Source organism: Pteropus alecto, unplaced genomic scaffold, assembly GCF_000325575.1.
Source record: "Pteropus alecto unplaced genomic scaffold, ASM32557v1 scaffold400, whole genome shotgun sequence".
NCBI lineage: Eukaryota > Metazoa > Chordata > Mammalia > Chiroptera > Pteropodidae > Pteropus > Pteropus alecto.
Genome location: NW_006430045.1, coordinates 640,217 through 661,246, shown reverse-complemented (window position 1 = coordinate 661,246; position 21,030 = coordinate 640,217). Strand labels below are relative to the sequence as shown.

Below are 21,030 nucleotides of genomic sequence, written 5' to 3'. Positions count from 1 at the left end.
AAAAAAATGGAGTCACTGTAGTCAAGCTACTAAACTACTAAAAATCAAGTAGGTTGAGGTACGAGGACACGATTCTATCTTGTTTTAACTAGCCTGGGAATTTAAACTTTCGAATCTAGTCCTGCATCAATGCCTAGGCATACATCAAGACCTCCAGATAACCCTCTGATGATCCCTGAAGGACTCATGTATATTAACCTGACATCCATTATCAAGACCACCGATAAAACTAGACCTGGTGCTCATCTTCCAGATTACCTGGCATCCATCATCCAGACTGACATCTCATTGATAACCTTCCTGGGCCAATCCAGAGGCTAAGAATGTAGAACTAATAATTCTCAAGAATGTACTTTTTAGTAAAAGAACTCTTAACTTTTCTTTCTTCTTTGGAACACTTCTAGATTTTTACCTGGTTAAGTTTCAAGTTTGTAAACCCTAAGACCCTTGAATAAAGCTATCGTTTATTTCTAGCCAGAACTTCCAGACTTTTCAAGTTCATTCAACAGCCCCAATTCTTGGCTCCCTTCATACAGCTTCTGCCCAAACCTGAGTTTTATCTCTGGGCAGCCAGGCCTGCCCTTCCAGATAAACATCTCCTTTTCCTTAGATTGAGGAAAAGGTCTTGAGGGATGGAGGGAGAGGGTCTGGGATTCCCACAGAGGAGAGAAGGGCACCATCTCTCCCACTATTCGTACTCAGTTCTCACTCCAGCGCCCCGGACTGGAATAGGCAGTTTTAGACAATACCAAACCCCACTGCCATCCCCCATGGCACAGCAGGAAACTTGGTGAAAAGGAAGGGCAAGACCAAACAAGTACAGGCATGAGCTGGCATGTGCAGTCTACACATGTCTACATCAGAGAAACTTATGAATCAGAAACATTTTTCAGGTCTAGAGCCCCGGTCTACACAGGAGAACCCCAGGAATAGAAGTGAAGGGCCATGGAGGATGGGGAAGGGTAGCTTCTGGAACCATGGTAATGTGGGGTAAGCATGAGTCCCTCAGAGAAGACAGAGAGCCAAAAGGCCCAAGGCCTCCGAGGGACCAGCCAGATGTTCAGGGGGCAGGAGGAAGGGGCTGGTGAGAAAGAACTTGAGAGAGGAAGCTGCTGTGATTCAGAGAAGAGACTGAGCTGTGAGCAACTCAAGCCTCCGGTTCCTCTCACAGGCCGGAGATTTCGGAAGTGGCATGCAAAGAGCTCAGGTTTGGAGTGGGGGAGAGTTGGGGTTTGAGTCCCTAAGGTTGGGTTAACAGGTAAGCAGCATAAAACTTTGGTGTCTAAATTTGCTCTTCCACCCAGGAGATTTTTTTCTGGTTTTTAAGCACATCACTTCCCCTCTGCAAGAGTTATATAAAACCAGAGCAAAATAAGTCCTGATACGTGGCCCCCAACCTCCCTTTTCAACGTCCCTGCCTGGTGTCTGGCCCCCAGCCCTACAGGGGGTTCCCCTGAGTTGAGGGCTGTTCACTTTCTCTGACCACACGATTTCCGCTTCTGTGTCTCTTATTTCCTAGTCTGATAAAAATACCGAGCCCTAGAGGCCTTGGCTTCCTGTGACCCTCTGGGGCCAGGCAGCAGGCATCCTGTCCACTACAGTGGGGGTAGGGAGGGGACCCAGGGATCCCCAAGGGGTGACTCAGTGCCTACCATGAAACATTGGGGAGGTAGAAGAGTACATTTCTGCTCTCTAGAGCTGGAGCGAGGAATCGGTTCTCATTGGAGGATGCATTGGGTTTCAGTTAGAGAAACACGATTGGGAAGGAGACTGGTGAGGTTGAAGAGGGTCAGTTTAGGGATTGGGGTTGTGGCAGGTCTGGGTTGTTAGGAAAAGGACCCAGAGAGACTCTATTCAGTGCAGTTCAACGAAGCATCAAGTAGTCCAAAGATAAATTCAAGCTTTGCTTCAAGTTTACAGTCCCACAGAGGAGGCAGGTCCATACCCACATGCCTGTGAACCAAGTCATGCTGAGGTTAGAGTGAGGTGCAGTGGATGCAGAAGAGGGGGACGTGGATTTCATCTGAAAGCATCTGAGGAAGGAGAAGGCACTTGAGCTTGCGCTGACCAATGGCAGCATTTCTGAGAGCAGAGGTGGATGGAAGGGCTCTAGGTGAATGAAATGGCTTGAGCTGAGGCTGGGAGTCAGAAAACACAGTATGTTGAGAAAAAGATGTGTTTGCTAAGGTGGACAAAGCAGAAGTGTATGAGCATGTGTTGAAGGAAGGACCACAGAATGCTAAGGTAAGGGATTTGGAACTTCATCCTCTGTGCAGTGGCACTGTGACAGCTATGAAGAGGGAGAACAGGAAAGCACTGAGTGAAGAAGAAAACAACTGTTTTGAACACCTACTGTGTGTCGTCCATGTCAAGCCTCTTTTCTAACATCTAATCCTGCCAACGACTGTCCTAAAGGTAGAGGATGGGTCTCCATTGTATAGATGAGGAAACCAAGGGCATAAATGTCCTGTCCCTTGCTAAAGACCACACAGCTAAAGAGTAATGGAATCAGCATCAGATTCATCTTACTCCAAAACTTGTGAACTTTTTATTTAGGTTCCAATAACTCCAAATGGCATTAAAAGAGGGAACAGATTTCATAAACTTCGAGGGGATAAATCAGGACATGACAACTGATTGGGCAGTGGGACTGAAGTCTCAGATGACTCCAAGTTTTGAGTCTAGGGGACTGGGAAAATGATGATGTTCTAAACCAAGGTGATGCATGGCTGTGGGGAAAGATGAGTTAATTTCAGACATTCAATCAAATTTTTGTTCAGCAGCTGTTAGGAGCAGAGTACTGTGCTAGACAGTAGGTACAAATGAATTAAAGTCACTGCCCTCAGCACTTGCAGTCTAATGAGACAATATATAAGTATACACATAACAACTACATGTAATAATGGGAAGTGCATCTGCGTAGGATAATAAAGTGCTCAGAAAAGGCCTGCTGAATCAGAGGTGCTAACATACCACTCAGGTGGAAATTTCCAGCAAGCAAATGTGAAGCTCAAGAGGAAAGTTTGGGCTAGAGAAAGAGATTTGGGCATCACTCCTCTCACAATGGAAGTTGAGCCTCTGCATGGACAGGATTCCCAAAAGAGGGTGACCGGAAGAGCCCTGAGGATGATCGAAGGAAGAGGAACCAATAAAGGAAAGATGTCAGGGGAGTAGTTAGATAAGTAGGTCAAGGGAGGGGCATGCCAAACAGACTGGGCAGCCACGTCTGATACTTCAAAGAGGTCTAATAGGTGAGGGTTGAAAAGGTCCTTTGTGTTCAGGAACTAGATGATTACAAATTTCGAGAAGACAGTTTCCACTTACCAGAGGGACAGGAATCACTACATAAGCTGAAGAGTGAGTGGGAGGTAAGGAAAGCGAGGTGGTGGGTACAAAGTCATAGAATGGTGACTACGGAAGATAACTAAGAATTGTCTCTAGTTCAACTCACAAATTTTACAAATAAGGAAAATTTTACGAGTTCCCGAAAAAGTAGTTAAGGGAGTTAGTCTCTTGAGACATCACGAAGAAAAGGAAGATGAGAGTAGGAATGAACATTTGAGGAAGAAAGAGGGTCCAGGGAAGGATTTATTTTTGAGAAAAAAAAATTGGATATCTAAAATGAAGGGAGGGCTCATGACATGAAGTGAGAAAGATACCGAAAACTAAAGGGGATACAGAATACAAAGGATCAGGCTTGGACAGGAGGAAGAGTACTCTGAGTGAAGAGGAAAAGAAAGATTAAACAAATTGAAGGGAAAAAACTAAAGAGCTCTGCCTTGGATGGCCTTATGCTCAATAAAATAGATGACAGCATCACTGGCTGAGAGCAAAGAGGTAGCGTGGAAGGTATAAGAAGCATGGAGTCTTAGGAGATCACCTGCAGTGTGACAGAATCAACAAAGAAGGACGAAGAAACATGGAGGGCTCTCTGAGGTTAGACAGGATTAGTAGTAGGCCTCTTCTGTGATATGACTCCTGCAATGCTTGGCAGCCTAGGAGAAAAACTCAAGAATGAGACCATTCAGTTTATCCAAATCAAGTTTTTCAAGGTATTGTTGGTAGAACATCAAGTAAGTGATTCTAATGTTGAAGCACCGAGAGTCCAGAGTGTAAAACTCATATGCATTGGTTTTGAAGTCTCTAAAGATGGTGGTAGGGGATGAGATATGGAAAAAAACTGAGCTAGATATATAAGTTGTTAAGAGTATGATAGAGATGTTGGTAGAGAAGACTGTGCTATGTAGACAGGAAGAGCATGGCAAATGCAAAAGGCGTGGGCTTTGAGAGAGGAGGAGGAGGTTACCAATGATGCAGAGGGAGAGAACAGAATAGTGGCCTCTCCTCTGCCTCCTGCCCCTAGTGATGGGGGTAAAAGAAAGAGCAGACTTCTCCAAAGAGAAAAATCATTAGGAGAAATTCAGGCTTCCAAGTGCCAGAGGAAGATGCTTTCAAAAATTAAATAGAGGATTGGAATATAAGAGGGGTTCCACAGAACATTGTGAAATAGAGCAGTAGAAGTGTCCTTATGGGGTAGGGAATCTAATCCAGGCAGGTTAAATCCCATTGAGAGTTCAGGAGAGGACAACACAGTCTGGAGGTTTTGCTTCTGGAAGCAGGAGGTTGCTGCTTCTGGAATTTAAATTGTAAGATACATAGTGTTTATTATGAAGGGAGACATAAATACCTTAAAGAGGTTTTAGGGGGATGCACAAGATACAGTATCTCCTCCAGTTCCATGGCTTTAAACACCTACTTTATGCTGACAATTCCCAATGTTATCTCTCTAGCTCTGACCTTGCCTCTGAAATCCAGACATATATCCAACTGCCAAGTGACATCTCCACTTGGATGTCTGTCCAATAGATTAAGACTTAACATATCCAAAATTCAACTTCTGGTTTTTCCACTGAGTGAAGTCTCTCACAGTCTCCTCATCTGCTACCCTCACCCCACCGTCCATCCAATCCATCATCTAGCCCTGTCAATTCTACCCCTGAAATATATTCCAAATTTGTCTACTTCTCTCCATCTTCATGGCCACCACCATCTTCTCTCCAGGATAGTAGCAATTACCTCTTAACTGGTGTCCTTGCTCTCGATTTTGCCTCCTAAAATCTAGTCTAAACACAGGAGCCACAGCGATCTTTCAAAAACATAAATCTAATCACCTCTGCTCTCCACCTCCTTCCCTCCCTACCCCCCCCCACACACACACATGCAGACATACACATATGCACACACTCACTGACACCCTCCGAAGCTTCCCATGGTTGAATAAAACCCAGATGCTTTACCCCTCCTTGTATGGCCCTGTGTAATCTGGCCCCTGCTCTCCTCTCTGACCTCATCTCCCACCCCTCTCCCACTCTTTCTGCTCCAGCCACACTGGCTCTTTTCTGTTCCTCATCACCCCTAGTGTCCACCTTCTGGCCTTCACAGTAGCTATTCCCTTTGCCTGGAATGCTTCTCCTCCAAATCTTCACCTGGTTACTCTTGTCATTTGAGTCTTAGCTTAAATGCCACTTACTCAGGACTTTCCACTGTATCTTAAGTAGTTCCCTGCCACTCTTTTCACAGCCTTGTCTTACTTCCTCACAGCACTACTCATTGATTTCTTCTTCAGTGTATTTCTTTTTCACCTTGCCTTACTAGGATGCACGCTCCATGAGTGCCAGGACCTTGCCTGACTTGTTTGCCACTATATCCCTCTTGCCCAGAACAGTGCCCAGCACGCAGAAGGCACTCAATAAAGACTTATTAAATAGAGGGATAGATGAATAATGGAGTAAAACTGGATGAAGCTCAACTTTAGGTTTGTGGTTCAGACTGGACTTGCACTCAGAGTCAGGTTTAACTTTAGGGTTAAGAATGGCAATCGGTTGGTTTCAAGATTAGCTTCTGAAACAGGATTGGGTTAGTTTAGACGATAAGTTTATTCTTCGGGATGTGTTTAGATTTGACGTTAGGGTTGAGTTTGAGTTGTGATTTCGGTTGAGGTTAAATCTGGGTTAGGGTCAAGGTTGGTATTAAATCCCAATTTTGGTTTTGAGGCTAAGTCCAGGTTTGAGGCTAATGTCATTTCAGCCTCATTGGAGGCCTCAGAGATTTCACTGGTTTCTCCACAGATACCACTGCAGACACTGTATTTCCCTGAGTTTGGGGCACAAGACTCCATCACCACTCCCACTCAGGGAAAGCCCCAAACCAACTGCTGGCCACCCCAAGAAAGAAACTGAATTTCACACAACCTCTGAAACTGAGATCGAAACCAAGATTGGCCCATCTCAAGGAGCATCCTTCAGCACATCACAAACACCCGTGACATCGAGCTTCAGCCTAGTTCTTGCCCTTCCTTCCTCTCTGTCTCTCATGTCTCCCCATTCACTCCTTCTCATCTTCCTCTTTTTGTCCCTTAATGCCCCAGTCTTTCTCTCTGACCTAAGTTTATCACTTTCTCTGTTTCTCACTGTTAATTGCAACACCTTTGTATATTTTTATATAGCTGAGGTCTCTGTCAATCAACTCCTACCATTAGAGAGGCAGAAAGAGACAATAGGAAGGAAAAAGGACCCCCAGAGAAAGAGGGACACTGAGAAAACGAAAGGAGCAGGAACCAAGAGGGAAACCAACAGTGACAGAAGAGACAATGAGGTTAAAAGAATAATAAGCCAAGATACAGACCAAGATATTTAAAAGAGTCATCTGTGACTACTCTTCTTCCTCTATCACATCCGGTCAGCCACCAAGACCTGTAGATTTTGCCTAGAAAGTCCTTTCCATTCTCCTGCTGCTGCCTCAGTATAAATGCAGACTCTTGTCACCTACTTCCAGGATGTTGAGAAACCCTCCTAACTGGCCTCCACACTTCTGGTTCCTTTTCTAGCTCCCAACTCCCATTCCCCAATCCATTCTTCTTATAGCTGCCAGACTAATTTTCCTAATATACCAATCTAGGTAGGGCCCTCTCTCACTTAAAATTTTTGGTGGCTCCCCGTTATAATTAGAAATCCAAAGTTCTCTTGGTTTCAAACCTTCAGGATATGTTCTCAGTTTACCTCCCAAGCTTCATCTCTTTTTCCATCTATTTGTACCCAGTTGCACATCTTGGCACACTTCATACTATCTTTCACTTCCAGTCTTTGCATATACTGTTCCTCCATTTGGATTGCTCACCACCATCTTTGCCTCAATATTTAAGGCCTGAATCATCTCTCCCCCAAGTTTGATGGCTTTTCTATGGGCTGCCATAAGCCCATTGTCATGAAACTTATCACACTTTATTGTAATTATCTGTTAACTTTTCAATCTCCCACACTGGTCTTTGAGCTCCCTGAAAGCAGGAGACTGTCTTTCACATCCATATCCTCAAGGCCTTGTAAAAGGTGCTCAATAAATGTTTGTGGAATAGAGAGAAAGTTAAGAAGTGGAATGAGAATAAAAAGAAATAATAGATAAAAATAGTAAGACACGAAAGGTAAAGTGCAGGGGGAGGAAAACAGGAGAAATAGCTCATACACACCCTGAATGCTACTTATGAGCCACAGGACACCAAGACCCCTCAGGGACTTTGTGACAGAGGAGAGCGGCAATGTGCCCAATGCCAAAAGGGGTGGGATTCAGCCTCCATCACCATCCTGAGCACCAGTCCCTCCAAAACCCTCAAAATGAAAGCATAACATTAGTGAGAGTAATAATTGTTTTCTCAATCTTATGAAACAGGAATAAAAATGTCTATGAAAACCTCGTTGTTGTTTTTTAACCTACAACTTACAAGCTAAGTGAAAACTGGCTCATGGTCAAGAATATTCATATCAATGTTTTTTGTGTTAGTCAAAAACTAGAAACAAACCAAATGCCCATCAACAGAAGAATAGAGTATATTCACTCAATAGAATATTACATCGCAATGAAAAATCCCCACTACAAATACATGCAACCATACTGATGACTTTCACAAACACAATGTTGCATGAAAGAAGCCAAACACAAATAAATACATTCTGTATGATTCCATTTATTTGAAGTTCAAAAGCAGGAAACACTAATCTATGGTGATAGAGGTCAGAAAGTACTTGGTTATCTTTGGAAGGTATCAACTGGGATGGGGCATGAGAGAACCTTCTGGGGATCTGAAAATGTGTTGAACTGTGTAGTGGCTACATGGCTATAAACAGACGGCAAAGTTCATCAGGCTGTTCTCTTAGATGTACACCTCACTATATCTAAGTCACACAGCAAAATGGGGTAGAAATTTTTAATGATTTTAAAACAGTGTATTGGCTCTATAAAAGCAGCTTCAAGACAAGTGGCTTAGCTGCCACATTCCTTGATCCTAGAATGTGTTTTTTGGGGGTTATGTAAATCTGATGTGTGGGGGGCCACTTAAGATCCGGATGAGGTGGAGGGCATCCTTCAGGAGTGAGATGCAACCCCATCATACGTGAGTGCATGGCATCTCTCTGGATAAGGGGACTATAACACATCTTCCAAACCAGGACACTTTTAAAGGGGGCTCCATGAATATTTTCACCAGGACAACACACATAAGCCATGATGTTCCAGGCAAGAGAGTATACAGTGAAACCTCTTGATATGAAACCTGCCAGACATCCTGGAAAGTACACATATTGAGACAAGCGTGACTTGAGCCAGTTGGGACAAGGACGGGGTATAAGAGGACAAAATAGGCACAGAGAGAAGCCTGTAATCAGCCAAGGGTGCTGAGGTGTTACATGTAATCACTCTTCAGGGAACCAGGCTTCCAGCTCACACCCCAGTTGCTCCCCCTCCATCTCCCCCGAATTTACTGTCTCTTATTTGGAACTCCTAAGCCTGACCCCACTCTCTAGCCCTCCCAGTCCACAATTCCCCTGACCCCACTCCCTTTCCCAGAACTCAGTCATCTGAGCCCCCAGCCTGCGGTTCTCTCCTAGGCCTCAGCCTTTCCTGCCTTCATCTGAAACAGCAGCATCTTCTAAGCCCTGGGGGCTTCCCCGGGCCCCAGCATCGGCCTAGAACCCGCCCGCTGCCTGCCACACTGCCGCTGCCGCTTCCTCTATAAAAGGACCCAGGCGTCCGGGCCCAGGGGCCCCGCACAGCAGGTGAGACTTTCCCGCCCCATCTCCTTGGGTTGCCCCGGTGCTGGATTCCCTCCCTGATCTTTCAGCCCCCCGCCTGGCCCGGCCCCACCTGCACCTCCTGCCTGGGCCTGGGCCTTGCTGGGTTTGGTTTTGGTTTGTTCCCCTCTCTCTGACTCTCCATCTATCAGCCTCTTTCTCTCTGTCTCTGTCACATGCCCTCTGTTTCTGCTGTGATTCCTCTTTGATCCCTCTCTGTTTCCCTCCTGTCTCTGTTTCTCTTTCTGTCTCCCCCTGTTCATCTCGGAGTTTCCCTGACTGCATCTTGTCCCATTCTCTGTCTGTCACCCTGTCTCTTTCCTGTGGCTATCTCCTCAGGCAGGAGGCCTGTCTTCTGCAGCGGGCTGCCCTGCCCTCCTGCTCACTGTCTCTCTCCCCACAGGTTCTCCCCATGACACCACCTGGATATCTCTACCTCGTGAGGGTATGTGGCGCCCCCCTCCTCCTTCTCCTTCTGGGGCTGCTGCTGGCCCTGCCTCCTGAGGCCCAGGTGAGGCAGCAGGAGAATGAGGTCTGTGGGGACGGCCTAGCCAAACCATGGGCCCTAGAGCCCTCCTCAATTCTGTTCTCCCCTAGGGGCTCCCTGGTGTTGGTCTCTCACCCTCAATTGCCCGGACTGTCCATCAGCACCCCCAGAATCACTTCGCACAAGGCACCTTCAAACCTGCCGCTCACCTTGTTGGTAAACATCTGCCTGCCCTTCCAGATGTATGACCCAAGCCCGCCTCCTACCCTGCTTCAGGGACCCAAGCATCTGTGTACCCTATCTCTACCCCAACTTTCCCCAACCCCAAAACAGAGGCTCCTACCCCCTTCTGCCCTCCCAATCATCCCCCAGGAACTCAGTCCAGCATCTACTTCTTCAGGGATTGAGACTTCTGACCCCCAAATCCTTAACCCCAAAACCCCTTATGGCTCTTCCTAGGAGACCCCAGCACTCAGAACTCGTTGCGCTGGAGAGCGAACACAGATCGTGCCTTCCTCCGCCATGGCTTCTCTTTGAACAACAATTCCCTCCTGGTCCCCACCAGTGGCCTCTACTTCGTCTACTCCCAGGTGGTCTTCTCCGGGGAAGGTTGCTTTCCCAAGGCCACCCCCACCCCTCTCTACCTGGCCCATGAGGTCCAGCTCTTCTCCTCCCAGTATCCCTTCCACGTGTCTCTCCTCAGTGCTCAGAAGTCTGTGTGCCCAGGACCACAGGGACCTTGGGTGCGCTCAGTGTACCAGGGGGCTGTGTTCCTGCTCACCCAGGGAGACCAGCTATCCACTCATACAGACGGCATCTCCCATCTACTCCTCAGTCCCAGTACTGTCTTCTTTGGAGCCTTTGCTCTATAGAAAAATCCAGAAAGAACGAATTGGTTTCAAGGCCTTCTCTCATTTTGCCTCCATCCTGATCATTTCAAGGGTCACCACACCTCTCCTTCGACCATTCCAACACTCTCAAGTCTTCCCCACTCATATCAGCCAGCACTTCCAAAAGAGGAATCCTAAGCACCCCAGGGGACCCACCTCCCTAAACCACCCTGGATGATCAGCTGAGGATTTCAAGCCTGCTAAAGACTCCCGTCCAGAGTACTTCCTCTGTGCTGCCGGTCCAGGGGGGCCTAGCCCTGGATATGGAGGGGGAGCAGACACATCGGGGAGCTTGGGTGGATGACTTAAGGCAGGGAGGGGGAATTATTTATGAAGGAAAAAAATTAAATTATTTATTTATGGAGGATGGAGAGAAAGGAATCGTGGAGAAATATCAGAAGAGAGAGATAAATGTGCCCAAAAGATGAAAATGAGAGGGCATCGGTACAAGGATGACCTAGTGAGAGAGAAAACTAGTGATTCTGAGGGACCAAGGGGCTCTAGAAGGAAGTGAAAGGCTCTGAAGAGCCAACCACTGCTTGACTAGACACCCCATGAGGTAGTATCTGCACCCTTGATGAAGCCCAATAAACTATTTTTCTCTGAGATGCTGTCTGCCTGTGTCTGTGTGTCTGGGAGGGGAGAATTTCCTAAGTCGCTCTAAGGAATGGAGGGGAGGACAGAGGCCTCAGAAGGGATGGGAGCTGTGGGAGTACAAAGAGATCTAGGGGCTTAGAGAGCTCTGGGAAAATGTGGCTGACTCACGGGGTCAAGGGAGCCAGGCTGCTTTGGGGGAACCAAAGGGTAAGCTCAGAAGAAATGCAGGTCCAAGTTCTGGAGGGATGGAGGTCAGGGAACCCCTGGCAGATATGACCACATATAGAGGCTCTGAGTAATGGGGGTTATAGGAAGCCTCTAAAGAGAATTGAACACACCAAAGGGTATTCAGGACTATGGGAATGGAGAACGGGGGTCCTCTGGAAGACATGGCCGTGCAAGGGCCCTGAGGAGTGGGAGAGCATCCAAGGCTAGGGGGCAGGGAAATACAGGGAACATTGAGGAGGCATGGTTACACACAGGGGCTCTGAAGGCTAGGGCTGTCTCCAGGAATCTAAAGGGAACAGGAGTTCTTGGGGGATACATGGCCACACACGGAGGCTCTGAGGGGTGGGGGCTTCATGCAAAAATCAGGGCCTCAGATTCCTTTGGAAGCCAAGACTGAAACCAGTCCTGTGAGTCCCAGTCAGAATGAAAGGAGAAGGCCTGCCCTGGTGGGGTTCATGAATTCCCAGGGTTGCTTTCAAGCCCTCTGGGACTGTCCCAGGTTTGTCCCAGGTTTGTCCCTGCTATCACTCACTGGCCCCCCAAGTCCTTCCAGAGGTCCCATCCACTCCCTTAGCATCAAGCTCCCCTCCCCGCAGCTCTTTCTTCCCCAAAGGACCCAAACACATGTCTCAGGACCCAGCACAGCTTCCCCCAATTGTCTCCCCATCAAGGACTCAGCTTTCTGAAGCCCCAACCATTTCTAGTTCTGCCCCTGTGTGAGTCCTGCCTGGAAATCAGAAGGACACAGGCCACAGACCTGGTCCCCAAAAGGAATGGAGACAGTGGGAATTGCGGGGGCAAGGGGAACTGGTGTCTAGCCTTCAGGATTCTAAAGTCACAGGAGTAACTGGCCCAGCAACCCTCCCACCCACCCACCCCCCACCAGAATCTGAGCAGGGGGGTGGGAAGAGGATTCTAAAGTCACAGGAGTAACTGGCCCAGCAACCCTCCCACCCACCCACCCCCCACCAGAATCTGAGCAGGGAGGGTGGGAAGTATCCTTGATGCCTGGGTGTCCCCAAGTTTCCAAACCCCCACCCCCGTGATGGAGAAGAAACCAAGACAGAGGTGTAGGGCCCACTACCGCTTCCTCCAGATGAGCTCATGGGTTTCTCCACCAAGGAAGTTTTCCGCTGGTTGAATGAGAGCCTTTCCCCGCCCTCCTCTCCCCAGGCGTATAAATGCAGCTGTTTGCAGAGCCAGCCAGCAGAAGCTTCCTCAGCGAGGACACCAGGGGACCAGCCAGGAGAGAGAGAAGCAACTCCAGACCCCCCTGGAAATAATCTCTCAGACGACACAGACCCGGAGAAGCAGGCGATTCTCTTCCCTCTGACACACACTGCCCCAGGGCTCCACCATTTCCCAGCTGGACTTGAGCCCCTCTGGAAAGGACACCATGAGCACTGAAAGCATGATCCGGGATGTGGAGCTGGCTGAGGAGGAACTCCCCAAGAAGGCAGGGGGGCCCCAGGCCTCCAGACGGTGCCTGTGCCTCAGCCTCTTCTCCTTCCTCCTCGTGGCAGGAGCCACCATGCTCTTCTGCCTGCTGCACTTCGGAGTGATTGGCCCCCAGAGAGAAGAGGTGAGTTTCTCGCCAGCCTTGGTTCCTTCTTCTACCCAGGGAGAAATGGGGGAGAGAGAGGGTGAGAAATGGTGTTGGGAAAAGAGGTGTGCTGATGGGGATGGTTAGGGAGGAAAAACGTGGAGAAAGATGGGGAGGCAGAAAGAGATGTGGAGAGAGATCAGGGAAGAGAGAGAAGGATGGAGAGAGAGTGTGTCTGTCACATGGAAAGTGCTCCCTAAACAGTTGCTGAATGAATGAATGAGCAAGCAGATAAATAAATAAAGAGAGATATAGAGAGATGTGGAATGTAGGTAGAGAGCTGGGGGGAAATGAGAATGAATAAAGATGATGAAACACAGAGATACGGAAAGATGCAGATAGGATATCTGGCATGTGGAAGGCACTCAATGAAATGATGGATCAATGAATGAATGAATGAATGAATGAATGAATGAATGAATGAAGAGAGAGAACGGGACACATCGGGCAGAGAGTACAAACTGGATAAGCTGCCAGACTGTTTCTCCTTTAGAAATGACTTGCTCTTCTTCTCCTTCTTCTCCCCAACAGTTCCCGACTGGCCTCCCACTAATCAAACCTCTGGCCCAGACTCTTGGTACGTGTCTCTGAAGCCTCTCTCCTACTTCTGGGTTTGGGTATAATGGGGGTTAGTCCTCAGATGGCAGTGGGGGAAATTTAGAGTTGGGGTTTGGGGCGATGAGAAATGGAGGTCAAAGTAGCAGGATATTTTCTGTGAAGCTTAAGGGTCTCACCTTTTTCTTTTCTCTTTCTTCCTCAGGATTATCTTCTCGAACCCCAAGTGACAAGCCTGTCGCCCATGTTGTAGGTAAGAGTTCTGAGGATGTATGTGGGGGATGAAGAAGCAGATGTGCTGTGGAGGAATAGGATTTTGGGGCTGAACCCAGGCTGAGGGTAGACAGACCTTGGAGGCAGGGTGAGAAGAACTCTCTGAACTCAAGGGGAGGGTAAAGGAATAGCACAGGCCTTGAGGGGAATACTCAGAATCTCATGGCCAGAAGGGACATGAGAAGACAGACAGAGGGCACAGGAGCTGGATATGGGGGGTGGGCAGAATTTGAAGTCCAAGATGTGGAGAGTGGCTCGGGGTCACTCTGACTCACCTCTCCCTCATTCTCTCCTTCCCTCCTTGCCTCTAGCAAACCCCCAAGCCGAGGGACAGCTCCAGTGGCTGAGCCAGCGTGCCAATGCTCTCCTGGCCAATGGCATGAAGCTGACAGACAACCAGCTGGTGGTGCCATTAGATGGGCTGTACCTCATCTACTCCCAGGTCCTCTTCAAAGGTCAAGGCTGCCCTCAAACCCATGTACTCCTCACCCACACCATCAGCCGCTTCGCTGACTCCTACCAGACCAAGGTCAACCTCCTCTCTGCCATCAAGAGCCCTTGCCAGAGGGAAACCCAAGAGGGGGCTGCGGCCAAGCCCTGGTATGAGCCCATCTACCTGGGAGGAGTCTTCCAGCTAGAGAAGGGTGATCGACTCAGTGCCGAGATCAACCTGCCTGACTATCTTGACTTTGCTGAGTCTGGGCAGGTCTACTTTGGGATCATTGCCTTGTGAGGGAGCAGAATGTCCATCCCCATCCACCTCAGTCCCTTTATTATCCACAACTTCAGACCCCCTCAACCTCTTCTAGTTTAGAAAGGGAATTAGAGGCTCAAGGCCAGGCCCCAAGCTTAGAACTTTAAACAATACTTAGAAACCTAGGGTGTATGGAGGTGGCCTGGACGATGGGGCACTGGCAACTACCAAGCATTCAAACTGGGGCTTCCAGAATGCAATGGAGGCCTCAGGTTTGGATCCCTAAGTGCAACCTGGGACACCTGGAATGTGATGGCCAGGGAAACTTTAGTTCTGGCCAGAACACTTTGGGACACCCTTGAGCAGATCCTACTTAGAACTTGACATGACTGCACCTCACGCCTCCCTTTGTTCCAGACTCTTCTCTGGAAACCCTCCCCCACAGGGCTAGCTCCCTTTATTTATGTTTGCACTTGTGATTATTTATTATTTATTTATTATTTATTTATTTACTGATGAAAGTATTTATTTGGAAGGTCGGGTGTCCTGGGAGACCCAACTCAGGGGCTGCCTTGTCTCAGACATGTTTTCTGTGAAAACGGAGCTGAACTCTAGGCTATTCCCACCCGGCCTCCTGGCCTCTGTGCCTCCTTTTGCTTATGTTTTTAAAAAATATTTATCTGATCAAGTTGTCTAAATAATGATTTGGTGACTGACTGTCACTACATCGCTAAACCTCTGCTCCCCAGGGGAGTTGTGTCTGTAACCGCCCTACTGGTCAGTGGCGAGAAATAAAGTGTGCTTAGGAAAGAAACATGGTCTCTTTCTTGGAATTAATTCTGCATCGACCTCTCCTTGGGGGTGGGAGGCCACCCCCTAACGTCCTCTCTCTACAGGGTTTAAGATGCCTGGATCCAGTCCCCACTCCTTGGACTGCTGGGGCTTGGAAGACCCTACAAAAAACAAAGCCCAGTTGAATATGCCCCTCCCCCAGGAAACTGAAGCCTGAACCTAATTATCTCTCCCTCAGGGCATGGGAATTTCCAACTCTGGGAATTCCAATCCCACCAGGGGAAGTCCTGGCAGCTCAGGTGTTCAGGTGAAATTTCCGGCTGTCGTGGCCTGTGAGAGAGAGTCGGGGAGGAGCCACATTCTCTGGCATCTGAATCACAGCCAAGGGATTTCCAGACATTCAGGCATCTAGACTCCAAATCTCTTGATCCAGCTACCCCCCAGCCAACCCTATTCTGACACTGCAACCTAAACCAGTCACTGAACCTCCTCTACCAGATGGAGATAGGAATGCCCACTGCAAATGGGGCCACAAGAGAATGGAAGACATAAGCTACCTCAGAGCACCTAGCATAGCACTTGGCATGGTAGGCACTCAGTGAATTCTGGCTTTTTTCCATCATCCAGCCCCCAGCCATTCTTTTCCCTTCCATCTCTCAGTGGGTGGAATTGAAGAGAAGAAAGAAAATTAAAAACTAGGAATAAGATGTAGGTGAAGGGTCCACATGTGAGCTTGGTCTCACTGATTTTCTTGGTGAATGGTGAAGGGGTGGGATGTGAGATGCATGAATTGGAAAGAGAAAAGCACCCCCTCCTCCAAGGAGGCTCTTCTGGACACAGAGTCAAACACAAATATGAAGTCGGAAATGAATATCCAGAGAATGTGAGTGCCCCCACTGGGCTCAGAAGTTGGGCTTTCTTCCCTGCTAGTGTTGCCAATGAGGAATAGAGTGAAAAAAGTCAAGCTGCTAAGTTACTAAAACAAGGTATGAGGGAACAATTCTATTTTTGTTTTACTAGCCTAGAAACTTAAACTTTTGGACTATACAGTCCTGTGTTAATGTCTAGATATTCATTAAACCTCCAGATAACTTTCTGATTACCCCCTAAAGGACTATGAAAGAATGTTCACATATCCAGACCACCTGGCATCTCGAGGATTACTATCTTGGACCAATCCAGAGGCTAAGGATGCATAACTGATTCTTCTCAAGAATATACTTTTTACTATAAGAACTCTCAGGTTTTCTTTCTTCCTTAGAACACTCTGGGTATTGCCTACTGGTGTTTCCAGTTTGAAAACCCTAAGACCTTTGAATAAATCTTTATCATTTATTACTAGCCAAAGTCTCCTGATACATTAACACTCAATCAACGTTAATAGTGGCAGCAATGGGACCCAAAGACAGTTTTGCTTTAATTCTGGTGCCACCACTGGTTTCAGAGAAGGTACTGCTTGAGCTCTTTGCGCTCTGTCATTACAACCCAGGATTCCAGCGGTGAGGTCTCTCGGTTCTGAACACCACTCATTGAGTGACGTTCAGAGCTTTCATTCTTGGTTCCTCTGATACCAATTTTTATAATGGGACATCCTCTGTCTAAATCTGCTACAGAAGAACAACCCTTATCTGTACACCAGCTGGATTTATGTTCAAAACTTATGGTTCATTGTCTATTAAGTTTTATGTTTTTGTTTGTTTGTTTGTTTGTTTGTTTTTTACCGCCTACAGCTCCTAATTTTCCTAGGTGGCCTCCCATCCAAGTACTAACCAGGCCCAACCCTGCTTAGCTTCCGAGATCAGACGAGATCAGGCACATTCAGGGAGGCATGGCCATAGAATCTATTAAGTTTTTACCCCAATGGACCTCAGATACAAAAGATAACTTAGAACTGCTGCGACCACTTTAGGAATCTTTCGAAATTCCAAAATTAATGAATTCGCATGCACAATTGGAAAATCTTAAAAACGTTAAGCTGAATGAGAAGTATTTTTCAAGTGGTATTTAGAGGTCTCTAAGAAATTAAATAATTCAAAGATAGCCTTAACATCTCTTTTGTCTTTTTGTTCAGCTGTGACAGCTTTCGGGGAAATTTATCTTTAACATGGGGCCTTTTAAAAAGTTTCCAAAAAGTTCCTTCCTCAAGAACTCCAGCTATATATACACAAACATTTTGGTACTTCCTTCTTGTGCCTTTTTGGCGCAAAAGACACCAACTTAGCCAAAATAATTTAAAACTTTAATGGCAATCAAAGGAAAGCTTTGTTTCAAGTCTATCTCAGGGGTCCTCCCTTAAGGATAGAATTCCAAATCTCTTAGGGATATTGGAATACATTCTTTGATATGCAGAAACTTCTAAAAGACAAATTGACTTTAAAAACAGCTCTAAAAGGATTCTAAGGGAAACTTTAGCCATCTGAGCAGGTGCTTTAAAATTTCTTACTGTTTATTCCCCCAGAAAGCTGAAATTAAAGAATTTAATAACTCTATGATATGAAATTTGACAAAATAGGAAACTAAAGGTTCATAGCCTGATGGGACTTTTTAAAAAGCCTTCTCTCCAAAATAAAATATGTACCCAAAGGGAAAGAAGCAAATTAAGAATGATGTAGTTGGATGGGCAGATCAACTTATGATGTCACTTAAGTTATAACCCAATTCCTTGGGGAATTGAGAGCAACTCCATATCTTACAAATCTTTGTGGAGCCAGAAATGCAGCTCTAGAAGCAGTGCAGTGCCCACCTATCTTTACCATCCTCAATTCTTAAGACTGAAGGGGAAAAAATGGAAATGAGAGTTTTTTCAAAAGCACAAACTTCTACTCTGGCTCCAAGGCTTTTTGCCAAGGACAAATACAAATCTTAATGGTCTTATCCACAAATATTAATAAAAAACAGAACTTTAGCCATCTGAATGAATAAACTTAACTTATTCCAATTGTTATAAATAAATTAGTGGGGTTTTGCCTTATTGTACTGTCTCCTGGCTGAAATTTTAAAAACGAAACTATCAGGTCTCCATTTGCATTTCTCTGTATGTTCATGTTTGTTGCGTGGTATTTTCTACCTTTGGATGATATTGCTAATTTGGAAAAAAAGCTCTGTTTAATTGGCTTAAAGGAATTAAGCGCTTACATTAAAATTCTCAAAAATGTAATAGAAACTAACTCAGATATTTTTTCAGGATCACATGATCTGGGAAAAATATTTGATATTAAAGCTAGTTTAAGTTTGGTTTAAATGGCATATCTTTAGAGTTATCAGAATTATGTTTAATACTTTTATTCTACCTGGGATTATTAGCCAAATAAATTCATGCTATTTCTATTGAGAAATTTGTCAGCAAGAAAAATAACTTAGTATAATAAAATTATTATTATATAATAAAATGTTCATAGGAAACCTAAACATAATTATTGAGAACATGTAAAATAAATAGGTATAGATGAGTAAAAAGTTTTAAGGTGAACTTTTCTGCAATATTTGTTTTTTATGGTATGTGTACTCGGTTTCTCAAACTTTTTTGCTAACTCGAAACCTTAGAGTTTTGCCAAGTTAAGTTAAATAATGAGTCAAGTTAAATTCATTGAATATCTAGATCATTTCCAAATAAGGTAAAATACTGAAACAATTGTCATTAAATAAGTCTATTTAGTTTGGACTTATTAAAGAGAAACTAAAAGATAAATTTGGATCTGTAAATGAATGTTTCATACTTTATTGAGAAAGCATATGTTTCTAAAAATTATGAAATATATTGCCAGTAAAAGTACCTATGTTTCTAGAGGTTATAAAATGTATTTATAGATTTACCAATGTAATTCATAGATAGCCAATCTAAAAGATGCTTATTGCTTACTTTTTTAGTAGAAAAATTAAGGTTTCTAAGGGTTAAGAATTCTAATTAATATGAAAGGAAATAATGTTTTCAGTAAAAGAAGATATAAGGTATGAAAATGAATTTTTGAGGAAATTAAAAGAAAATGGTTTGTCCTTAAATAAGTGGGTTATTTCCTGATTGAGTAAGAGACAGACTAAGAGGGACAAGGAAAGTTGTAAAAGGTTTGTGAAAAAGGAATCTTCAGAAAGAAATTTAATATGTAGTCAAGCTAAATAAGATTAAAATGAATTTAATTAAGTAAATGAATTTAAATATCAAAAGTAAGCTGATACAAAATTAGAATTTAGTTTTCTCTCTGTTAAAAAGAAAATTTTTTCTGTACTTTTGGTATGCTCTTTATAAGAGATTATAAAGGGAAAGCAAAGATCTCGTGTTGTACTAAAATTATTTCCTGTCCTCTGCATCATCAGGTCTTTGAATGCTTAGATAAACAGTCTTCTTAATATTAAGAGTTAAATTTTGCTTACAACTATTTAACTTTCTATATTTGCCTACAAAGGCTTTAATTATCAGCATGATTAAATAGATAAGTATTTTTTCTCAGTGACCTATGTTCCTATTTGACCAATTGTTTTAAGACTTTTGATATGTTTGACAAACATCCCAAAATTCAAAAATTTGTCTTTTTTTTAACCAAAAAATAACTTTGAGATTTTTTTTTAAAATCCCTGAAATATTTCAAAGGACATCTCTCATTCTCTTTTTATTATAAAAGGGGAAAAATAAACTAATTGAGCTTATTTGAGATGCAAAATTGCATGGGAAGCATTGTCAAATAAGAAATAATAATTATGTTATACTTGTAGGAATAAATTATTATTATTAAAATAAATGTTCTAAAAGTTATATTAAAATTCTAAGAATCTATGATGTCTTGAGATAATGTTCTCATTTGCAATTCTAGCTATTTTAAAATGTGTGTTGCAGAGGAGAAAAAAACGGTGTAGATGATAGAGGCTCTGTTCATCCCTCCCGCAACCGAATCAAAGCTGTGATGGAAACAAGGAGCAGCAGCAAGGAAAAATCACATGGGATCTAGATGAACAAGCCATACAACTAGGGGAAAAAATCCAAAAAATCACCCTGTGGCAGCAGAAGGTAGAATGGGGCAAGGATGTGGGGCTGCCCTGTCTCCAGCGGCTGAAACGGAGGCTGCGGCAGCGGCAGATGCCTCTTAAAGGAGCCACATCTGTGAGCGTATTTTCACGGTGACAGACCTGCTCACTCTGGGCACCAGTGCTGATTTGGCTGTGCGCAGGGGGCACCAGGGACTTAAAAAGAGACATTGTCAGAGTGAAGGTCTAGACTTATGTACTCGCATGGTACATAAGTGCCAGCGGTATCCATTGTTCCCTGTTGAGCCCTCCCACCTACCAGTGCTCCGGACACAGCACCACCATAGCTGAGAGGTCATCGAACTGGATAACAGAGGTTGCTCAGCCCAGAGGATTCCCTGAAACTCCATCTCCCCCAACTCGTGGCCCCACCCAAGCCACATCCAGGTATATTCTCAGCAGGTCAGGCACTCCTTGCTGAACAGCTCCTAGACTCACACTGGAGGCAGCTGGCCTTGGTTTCTGGTATGGCCTTTTGAGGCAACTATAAGCATGGTGGATTGCTTGCTGAATCTTAACAGGTGGCCCCGGAGGGATAGAGGCTTGGGCTAAATCTGGCCTGCAGCTGAACCCCTCTCTGGACTGTGCCACTGGACACCTACTACACAAATCCACACTAATAAGACCAGGAGACTTAGGAGCTTTGCTTAGTACATAGAAACAGACACAGAAAGGCACCCAAAATGAGAAGACAAAGGAGCAGAAACCATGTGACAGAACAGAACAGAGCTCAAGATATAATGGAGTCCAGCAATCTCACAGATGCAGAATTAAAA

The 21,030-nt window shown here is 45.2% G+C and overlaps 2 protein-coding genes and 1 pseudogene across 3 annotated transcripts; 2 read left to right on the top strand and 1 right to left on the bottom strand.

Annotated features, from left to right (window-relative positions):
- Positions 1 to 9,075: 9,075 nt before the first annotated feature.
- LTA (lymphotoxin alpha) lies at positions 9,076 to 11,076 on the top strand. 2 transcript variants are annotated; one of them, XM_006904671.3, is made up of 4 exons: positions 9,076 to 9,104; positions 9,523 to 9,564; positions 9,717 to 9,822; positions 10,066 to 11,076. In XM_006904671.3, exons 2-4 carry the CDS (start codon positions 9,532 to 9,534, stop codon positions 10,476 to 10,478), a joined length of 552 nt encoding a protein of 183 aa, XP_006904733.1. In that variant the 5' UTR covers positions 9,076 to 9,104; positions 9,523 to 9,531; the 3' UTR covers positions 10,479 to 11,076. The 2 variants fall into 2 exon arrangements, with proteins under 2 accessions (XP_006904733.1, XP_006904732.1); XM_006904670.2 differs by having other exon boundaries at positions 9,523 to 9,630.
- A 1,454-nt stretch (positions 11,077 to 12,530) lies between these two features.
- On the top strand, positions 12,531 to 15,251 carry TNF (tumor necrosis factor). The gene is made up of 4 exons (XM_006904669.2): positions 12,531 to 12,903; positions 13,456 to 13,501; positions 13,685 to 13,732; positions 14,064 to 15,251. Exons 1-4 carry the CDS (start codon positions 12,718 to 12,720, stop codon positions 14,483 to 14,485), a joined length of 702 nt encoding a protein of 233 aa, XP_006904731.1. The 5' UTR covers positions 12,531 to 12,717; the 3' UTR covers positions 14,486 to 15,251.
- Positions 15,252 to 16,959: 1,708 nt separating this feature from the next.
- On the bottom strand, positions 16,960 to 17,078 carry LOC112479016 (annotated as a pseudogene).
- Between the last annotated feature and the right edge of the window lie 3,952 nt (positions 17,079 to 21,030).